General features: G+C 48.0%; 1 protein-coding gene across 1 annotated transcript in view; it reads right to left on the bottom strand.

Annotated features, from left to right (window-relative positions):
* Window positions 1-279: 279 nt before the first annotated feature.
* The window catches only part of flii (FLII actin remodeling protein), a 21,586-nt gene continuing 13,105 nt past the window's right edge, over window positions 280-8,760 (bottom strand). The window contains exons 7-31 of the mRNA XM_084575222.1: window positions 8,165-8,340; window positions 7,896-8,053; window positions 7,660-7,744; window positions 7,421-7,568; window positions 7,213-7,343; window positions 7,014-7,121; window positions 5,984-6,088; window positions 5,723-5,902; window positions 5,559-5,641; window positions 5,406-5,480; window positions 5,239-5,322; window positions 4,985-5,156; window positions 4,009-4,116; window positions 3,730-3,921; window positions 3,512-3,610; window positions 3,354-3,443; window positions 3,139-3,278; window positions 2,833-3,064; window positions 2,588-2,742; window positions 2,438-2,498; window positions 2,207-2,335; window positions 1,935-2,041; window positions 1,730-1,835; window positions 1,582-1,647; window positions 280-1,509 (exon numbers count right to left, since the gene is read on the bottom strand). Coding sequence (XP_084431348.1) covers window positions 1,375-1,509; window positions 1,582-1,647; window positions 1,730-1,835; window positions 1,935-2,041; window positions 2,207-2,335; window positions 2,438-2,498; window positions 2,588-2,742; window positions 2,833-3,064; window positions 3,139-3,278; window positions 3,354-3,443; window positions 3,512-3,610; window positions 3,730-3,921; window positions 4,009-4,116; window positions 4,985-5,156; window positions 5,239-5,322; window positions 5,406-5,480; window positions 5,559-5,641; window positions 5,723-5,902; window positions 5,984-6,088; window positions 7,014-7,121; window positions 7,213-7,343; window positions 7,421-7,568; window positions 7,660-7,744; window positions 7,896-8,053; window positions 8,165-8,340 — 3,125 coding nt within the window. The 3' untranslated portion in view covers window positions 280-1,374. The remainder of the gene's footprint in view (window positions 1,510-1,581; window positions 1,648-1,729; window positions 1,836-1,934; window positions 2,042-2,206; window positions 2,336-2,437; window positions 2,499-2,587; window positions 2,743-2,832; window positions 3,065-3,138; window positions 3,279-3,353; window positions 3,444-3,511; window positions 3,611-3,729; window positions 3,922-4,008; window positions 4,117-4,984; window positions 5,157-5,238; window positions 5,323-5,405; window positions 5,481-5,558; window positions 5,642-5,722; window positions 5,903-5,983; window positions 6,089-7,013; window positions 7,122-7,212; window positions 7,344-7,420; window positions 7,569-7,659; window positions 7,745-7,895; window positions 8,054-8,164; window positions 8,341-8,760) is intronic.

The following is an 8,760-nucleotide window of genomic DNA, read 5'->3' as shown; positions in this document are numbered from 1 at the left end:
AAAATGGTGTTTGTTATATATTATTTTTTCAATCTTACTGGCAGCGGTGAGATTCAAACCCACACCCTAAAAAGACTGGAGCCTTAATTCAGCACCTCAGGCCACTCAGCCACAACTGTAGACATTATGCCAACACAAGTGGAGCCCTCTCTTTGTCCTGGACGGTACCAGCAGCTGATACTAAGAGGTGATCGGGGGGTTCTAGGTTCTAATTGATCAGTGTAGCCTCTTGGGACCCTGTACAGGATCAACAGCTGATGATAAAGACCGTAAACAAGCTGTGATGTGAAATTTTATTTTTATATAAAATACATAAATAAAGCGTCTGCATGTGGCTTCAGGAGCGTGTGCAGAACGTACAGTTCAAAATAGAGTCAAAGATTCTCGGCGTAGACGTCTCGGACCAATGCCTACAGACGACACAGGTCACATAATCACAAGAAGCACTGCAGCAGGTATTCAGGAAGCTGAAGGTCAGCGATAGATACGATTAAACTGAAACCAGTTGGATTTTAAATACCAAACACAATCAGACTTTAAATTTGGAAAGAAGCAGAAAAGAAACCTTTTGACACGTTAAACGCAGCATTAAACATTTCAGCATCTGTCTCACATCTGGAACATTAACTCTGACCTCTGATTCAGACTAACCCTGATCCTGATCCTGATCATTCAGACTAACCCTGATCATTCAGACTGATCCTGATCATTCAGACTGATCCTGATCATTCAGACTGATCCTGATCCTGATCATTCAGACTCATCATTCAGACTGATCCTGATCCTTCAGACTGATCCTGATCCTGATCATTCAGACTGATCCTGATCCTGATCACTCAGACTGATCCTGATCATTCAGACTCATCATTCAGACTGATCCTGATCATTCAGACTGATCCTGATCCTGATCACTCAGACTGATCCTGATCCTGATCATTCAGACTGATCCTGATCCTGATCACTCAGACTGATCCTGATCATTCAGACTCATCATTCAGACCGATCCTGATCATTCAGACTGATCCTGGATCAGAGAAAATGTTCAAGAGCAGAAACAATGAGACTTTGAAAAAGCCCAACACACACACACACACACACATACACACACACACCATGAAAATATAGAGATATATATATACTGTGTATAAAGCAACATTCCTCAGAGAAACATTTACAGTGATGTTTTCTTTGTTCCAATAATCAGCTGATTGAGCGCCTCCTGTGGAGAGGAGCACTACACTCATTTACTCCCTCTATCAGCCACATGCAGACTGGCTGCAGGTCAAACAGCTGCTGAGCATCATGGTGGCAGAGTCTCCAGTCAATCACACGCAGCAGAATTAAGCATGGCAGTGAATCGGGTGGATGGGAATCCTACGAGGGGGGGGTCTTGAACTCCCCCCAGGCGTGGAAGCAGCGGGTGAAGCAGTGAGGCTCGTTGCCCTTCCTGACCAGTCGCAGCTTCCTCGGCTGCTCGGCCTCCTTCGAGCGCATGTGTTGGATGTAAACCTGCAGAGAAACGAAGACACGTCACAAACACAGACACAGACACAGACACAGACACCACAGAGCTTCACTCACCTGACAGGCCTTCAGACTCAGCTTGATCTCCACCTGGCTGGTCTGAGTGCCCACCCACATGTACACCTGAAGAAGAAGAAGAAGAAGAAGAAGGTGAAGCAGCAGAACGAGACCAACAGGTTGAGATGTCATGATGAACTCAGGTCACCTCTCTGCCGTTATCCAGCAGCATGATGTCGTCATCAGCCAGGTCGTCCTGACAGAAGTCTGAGCACTTCTCTGACACAGAGAAATAACCCTTCTCATTGGAGCATCTGACACCACAGAGGAAGAAACAGGCGATGAACTGACAACACTTGACGTCTTTAGACTGAGCTGTATATCTCATGATGATGATGATGATGAGCACTGACCTGAAGAGACGAGCATGTTTCATATATTCTGCATCTTCATCGTACTGTTTCTGAGAACCAATCCCAACCCAGAAGAAGTTCTCTGGCTCCTCCCCCTCATTGATCACCTAGGATAACAGTTGATTGATGAGGACATCATTACATGAAATGATTCTGGAAACGTCCTTCAGGTCTTTACATGTGTCCCTCAGGCTGAAAACGTTCTGACGGATCAGGTGAACCGGAATAAAACAGGAAGTGAACAGGAAGTGACAGCAGCTCAAGAGTCTCACCTGTTTGCTGTACGTGTCGTCAAACATGCTGTTCATGATGTCCTCGGCCAGTTTGGCTTCGTCCGGATCGGCCGCTCGGCCCACCCAGGTATAAACGATGCCCTGATTGTCTGTGCTCTCAAAGGGAACCTGCAGAAGACACATGTTGATTAGTCTGATGTCCTCAGTCACTGATCCAGAGACGTCGGACGTCCTCAGTCACAGATCTAAACGATTATTAGAAGCTCAAACCTTCAGGATGAAGCAGAACTCTGAGTTGAGGTTACTGGAGTCTGTCCCAATCTGGATGGTCCTGACAGAGATGGACAGTGGAAAGAATGTCAAACATATGGAGGACACAGTGGAAGACAAAGGACAGAAAGAGGAGGACAGAGGACAGACCTGGTGCACAGAGCGCTGCCGTTGGTGCGTATGTGGTAGAGAGACGGCTGAGCAGAGTCCGTCTTCTGCTTCCTCTTCCCTTTGTGAATGATCAGCTTCCTTTTGAAGTGAGACAGGAACTTGAGGTTCTCCTGTTGCTGCGTCATCCGGACCACCTGAACACAGAAGACAGGGGACAGGTGGAGGAGGAGTCAGGTGAGCAGAGAGTTAAGATCCGGTCCAGGGTCGGGGTCGGATCCTCATACCTTCAGCTTTCCAGGGAACAGACTCTCAAACTTCTTCTGCAGGGAGAAGGTGAAGGTGAGCCAGCCCATGTTGGACGCCTGCCTGCCCTGCCAGAAGTACACCACACACTGGAAGTCCTCCTCTGGCTGCCTGTCCTCCTCCTCGTCTCCTGCGGCTTCACCTCTGCCACCCTCCTTCTTCTCCTTCTCCTTCTCCTTCTCCTCCTCGTCGTACTCCACAGGAACCCAGTACCTCAAAGAGTGAACACATGAATGAGTTGACAGATGGTCCAGAGTTAGCATTAGCGTCCACAGGCACACCTCTACCTGCAGAGGAAGACGTAGCAGTCCTGGGTGAAGAAGTGTCCAAACTCCTCCTCAGGCAGACGAGCAAACTTCTTTCCCTCCAACACGAATCCCTCCATACCGTCCAGGTCCTCGTTCCACTCGTCCATCAGCTGTTCAGCCTGGACAGAGACGGACACTGATTAGTGACGAGTGAGGACAGTTTGAGTTGTTCTCAGGTGAATGTGGGCAGTTACCTCAGAGAGCGGCATGGCCGGCTGTCTGGCCAGGAAGAGAGCGGTGAGGTCGGCTTTCATCTGGTCTTTCTGCTCCGCGTCCTTCTTCACCTGAGACAAAGTAAAACGTCAACACGCTGTGCTAACAGCTAGCAGCTAACAACTAATCGTTCACTAACCTTCCCCTGCAGGTTGTCTTTCTGTTGAACAGTCTCAGCTGCTCTGGTGTAGTCCACCTTCAACACGTCATCCCAGTTCTTGAACTTGGACTTAAACACCTGAGGATGGGGAGGAAGAGGAGGATGTTGAGGAAGAGGAGACTTTTAAACTGTTGATGAAGCACATTAACACTGAAGCGTCAGTCAAAGTATTTTATGAGTGTGTGTCCAGGGGTCACCTGACACTCAGTGCCCTCCAGGTTCCGGGTGACCGTGGCATGTTTGGGCCGGTGCAGCATGGAGCAGATCTCCTGACCCAGTTTCAGGGCAGCGGCTCGGACCAGACGAGGAGACTTCCTCCCGATCCAGATGAAGACATCAGACCAGCAGTCAAGGATGTAAACACACTTGGTGTCGAGCAGAGACTGGATCTGAGGACAGGAGGAAGGTATGAAGGACACACTCCACCTCTGTTTCTACCTGTGAACAACTCTGTGAACATCTGGATACCAACGCACCAGTCTGAGCTCTGGCAGCGTGTCCAGTTTGACTTTGTGGTCTTTGTGCTCCACCGAGAGCTTGTAGTTAATCTGTGGCAGCTCCAGGTAGCCGAGGCCCAGACCCACCTAGAGGACAGACAAAGTGGACTTTGTGTTAAAAGGGAACTACTGGTTTTTTACAACCTGGACCTTATTTCAGGCAAAAAATACGATCATTTCCTCACCCATATAACTTTGTGTCATTTGGAGTCGTTCATCAGATTCTTAGATCCATGTGTATCCATATAGTGGGAGTGACCGTAACACAGCCTCTAAATAACATTATCTGCTGTGAGACGCGTTCATTTCACCAATATTTAGTTATGATACTCTGGTGCTGTTCCCCATCGAGTCCAGAGTTACCTGTTGTCATCATCCGGGGTCTGTAGATTGACCTACTGACCTCTGACCTGGATGATGATGTCATCTCTGAGCGCTTGTTTACCTGTAATTTGCTGCTGCTAGTTTTTTGCAACATGACTGAAACTTTTTCCGATTCTGAGGTTGTGGACGACGACTTTGTTAATGATGGACGTCGTTACCGTTCTGAGGCAGAGTATACGGATGAAGAGCTCGTTGAAAGGAGGATGAGGAGGCAGAGAGAGGAACAGCTGGTCAGAGAGCAGATATAGAATAGATAACAGGTAACTCTGGACTCAACAGATTATAGCACTAGAGCATCATAACTAAATATTGGTGAAATGAACGCGTCTCGCAGCAGATAATGTTATTTAGAGGCTGCGTTGCGGTGCCCCAGTCACTCCCACTATATGGATACACATGGATCTAAATATCTGACGAACGACTCCAAATGACACCAAAGTTATATGGGTGAGTAAACAATCGTATTTTATGCCAGAAATAAGGTCCAGGTTGTAAAACCCAGTAGTTCCTGCTAAGTGACTCTTTGGTTCCTGACACGCCCTTAAAGCTGAGACCGTTGAGCTGTGTTTACTTTGTAGAGTTTGGGTCTGACAGGAGAGAAGTCATCAGGGACGTGCTTCTTGATCTCCTCTGGTTGTCCTCCCAGCACCTCCCAGAAAGATGGCGGCTCCTGGTTCTGCATGAGCGTCACAATCTCTGCCTTCCCTTTACGTTCATTCTTATTGATCTTTTCAGAAAATAACCTGCAACAACACACACGATGCAGCCGTGTATCACTTCCCTGAAGAACTCAACGAGCAGCTCGATGCTTTCATGGATTCTTACCTGGCCTTCGTGGTGCCACTCAGAGTAGCGTTAGCTCCTCTCCAGATGAAGATCTCCAGCCCTGTGTCCAGCAGGAAGACGTAGCTGTCAGGAAGACAAACACAGGACGTTGAGGACACTGAGGTCTGAGCTTCAGGACTCAGGAGGAATCTAATAATGAGGATCACCGTGGGTCCAGGGAGGAGGCCTTCAAAGGTACAGACTCCAGCTTGATGTTCTTCTTCCCGTAGACTCTGTACAACCTGATCAACACAGACTAATGAATTACAGCTTCAATAACAAAATATTTTTATTGTAATAGAATGAATACACAGAACTACCTGGCAGCATAGTTTGTGTCTTCCACAGTGTAAAAGCCACTGGCTGTTCCTCCCTCGATGTAGGCGATCTCATTGTTAAACACCTGCACACATATATTTAGACCAACATTCACCTTCCTCGTGCTACACTCAGCATCACAGGCATTAATCATGTCGTTACGTACAGCGCTGAACTCCTCGCTCTCGTCTCCCATCTCCTCCCGGATCGTCCTGCACTCGGCTCCCAGGAAGTTCCTCAGGTTGACGGCGTGGATGGCGGAGCCGGCCTTCTTGTCGAGTGTGGCCTCCTGACCAATCCAGTAATAGATATGCCAGTTTAAGGCTTCGTTGTCGTCCAGGAAGGTCTGGAGAGGAAAAGAAAATGTCTGTTAAAACATACAGAGGCTCCTCTAGCAGTTTGACCTCTGCCATTTATCCAGCTTTACCTTGAGGATGATGTAGCAGTCAGCCTCATAGAACTTTCCATGGAACGTTTCATCCACCTGAGTCGGGACAAAGTTCTCAATCTGCCACACGGTTACGCCAGGAACCTGAAGGAAGGGCAGAGATTAAAGCTGCTTCCTGGCCACGTGTCCATGGACAATATGTCCCAACCTGATCAATCACTGAATCAAATGATTGTATCAGCTATACACTAATCAGCCACAACATTATGACCACCTTCCTAATATTGTGTAGGTCTCCCTTGTGGTGACTCATCAGAGAATGGACATGGGCCTTCTGAGGGTGTCCTGTTGTTAGTGGGGGGGGGAGGGGCCTCTGTGGATCATCCCACAGATACTTGATCAGTTTGGGATCTAGTGAATTTGGAGGCCAGGTCCAACAATGTGTTTTTGTGTGTGTGTCTGTGTCAGGCTGCATCCTGCTGGGGATGGCTGCTGCCATCAAGGAGTGTCATTGCTATGGGGTGGGGGGGTGCCTGGTCTGGTCTAGGTGGGGTGTCTGGTCTGGTCTAGGTGGGGTGTCTGGTCTGGTCTAGGTGGGGGTGCCTGGTCTGGTCTAGGTGGGTGCTACATGTCTAAGTAACATCCACACCAATGAATGCCAGGTCCAGAAGTTTCCCAGCAGAACACTGAACTGTCACAAGATGGTTTAGATGTTATTGACTTCTCCTGTCAGTGGTCATAATGTTGTGACTGATCAGTGTATGTGTTTAAACCAAAACATCAGTCATTGATGAATTGGTTCTGCTGCTGTGGAACACCACATCTACTGGAAACATAAAGCGAAGAAGAAGAAGAAGAAGTACTATCTCCTCCTCCAGTCCTGAATGTCTAGAGTCTTAGAAGACGTCCAAGATGTCTCCAACATCTCCATCGTCTCTGTCCACATAGATTCCATCTTGGTTCATCTTTGTTTTTCTACCTCCATGTTTCTGTCCCTCCTGATGTTTATCTATTAGAGGTCACCCACACCTCTACTCCTGGTTATTAGTTTAATTCACAGTCACATTACCTGCCCCACGTCTTCTATGAAGAACTCAGAGTAATCCAGCTGAGGTTTCTCTAGACTCTTGTCCCAGCGTCGGATTTTTAAATCCCCGTATTTCAAGTCTCCGTTCTCCTGCAAAGTTAGCACATGTCTCGATGTAAAGGAGGATTTTCTTGTATATCTTATATAGATAGGTATAGATTCACCATTTTCTTCTTCTAACCTCCATGTTCTTCTTCTCCTGTGCAACATCACTCATGCCCTTCAGCACCTGCTTTGCCTGATCATCCTGAGAACAGTCCTTCCTCCTCCTCAGCCTCATCTTCCTCGCCAGGTGATCTCGGGGGCTGGCTCCTGAACACAAACAAACACGTGAATCCTCCAGGACGTCTTTAGAGCACGACTAGGTGTTACGTCTTTATGTCTCAGACCTCCTCCTGCAGCTGCCACAGTAGCAGGAGAGGCCCCCGCCAGACGGAGCTGGTTCTGCAGGGAGAAGTCGATGTTGTACCACTCTGCTCCTCGGTCCACCGGTTTAGGAGGCATCACCAGGTTGGGGTTCTCACGAACATCCAGAATCTACAGAGGGAGACATGAACCAGTCTGAGTGAGTTTCAGAGAGCAGACTTATCAAACCAAGAACCATGACTCTGAGTTTATCTGTTTATACCTCCAAATCTGTCAGGAAGTGGATGGCCTCAGGGAGCGTCACCAGGCGGTTTTTATTCAGCACCAGCTTCTTCAACTTTCCACATCTGGACATAAAACCACATGTTCAGACTGTATTACTGACCTGATGGTGTCTGAAAACACTGCTGTAACTAACAAGCTATAGAAATCTGTCTCTGAAACAAAGTGGAGATAAAACTGAAGAAGGGACAAACATTCCTGTCAACTCTAGCTCACCTGCAGAGCCCTTCAGGGATGAGCTCCAGGTTGTTGTTAGCGGCCATGAACTCTGTGAGGCTGGACAGTTTTCCCACGCCTGGCGGAACGCCATCAAAGTCCAGCTTGTTGGAGTTGACGTAGAGCTTCTTCAGCTTGGACAGCTTACAGATGGCCGACTGGTTGAGGACACAAAACATTAACTAACGAATCACTCCATACACAAAGTCCAGCTGCTTAAAGGACTGTTTCACCAAACTGATGACTTATACTGAGCGCTGAGTCCTTACAGGCACAGAGGTGAGCTGGTTACGGCTCAGGTTCAGGGTCTCCAGCTGAGTCCACTGGTCAATGCAGAGAGACAACTCAGTAATCTGATTACTGCTCAGGTTGAGTCTCTTCAGGCTGCCCAGCGAATACAGGCACTCTGGGACCCGGGTCAGGTCGTTACAAGACAGGTCAACATCTGGAAGACAGAGAGGAGTTACAAGACGGGTCAACATCTGGAAGACAGAGAGGAGTTACAAGACGGGTCAACATCTGGAAGACAGAGAGAGAAGTTACAAGACGGGTCAACATCTGGAAGACAGAGAGGAGTTACAAGACGGGTCAACATCTGGAAAAGAGAGAGGAGTTACAAGACGGGTCAACATCTGGAAGACAGAGAGGAGTTACAAGACGGGTCAACATCTGGAAGACAGAGAGAGAAGTTACAAGACGGGTCAACATCTGGAAGACAGAGAGGAGTTACAAGACGGGTCAACATCTGGAAAAGAGAGAGGAGTTACAAGACGGGTCAACATCTGGAAGACAGAGAGAGAAGTTACAAGACGGGTCAACATCTGGAAGACAGAGAGGAGTTACAAGACGGGTCAACATCTGGAAA

The sequence above is a fragment of the Chelon labrosus genome (genome assembly GCF_963514085.1).
Source record: "Chelon labrosus genome assembly, contig: SCAFFOLD_90, whole genome shotgun sequence".
In the NCBI taxonomy this organism is placed as follows: domain Eukaryota; kingdom Metazoa; phylum Chordata; class Actinopteri; order Mugiliformes; family Mugilidae; genus Chelon; species Chelon labrosus.
Note: the sequence above shows the minus strand (reverse complement) of the source record. Positions and strands in the feature narration are given on the sequence as shown.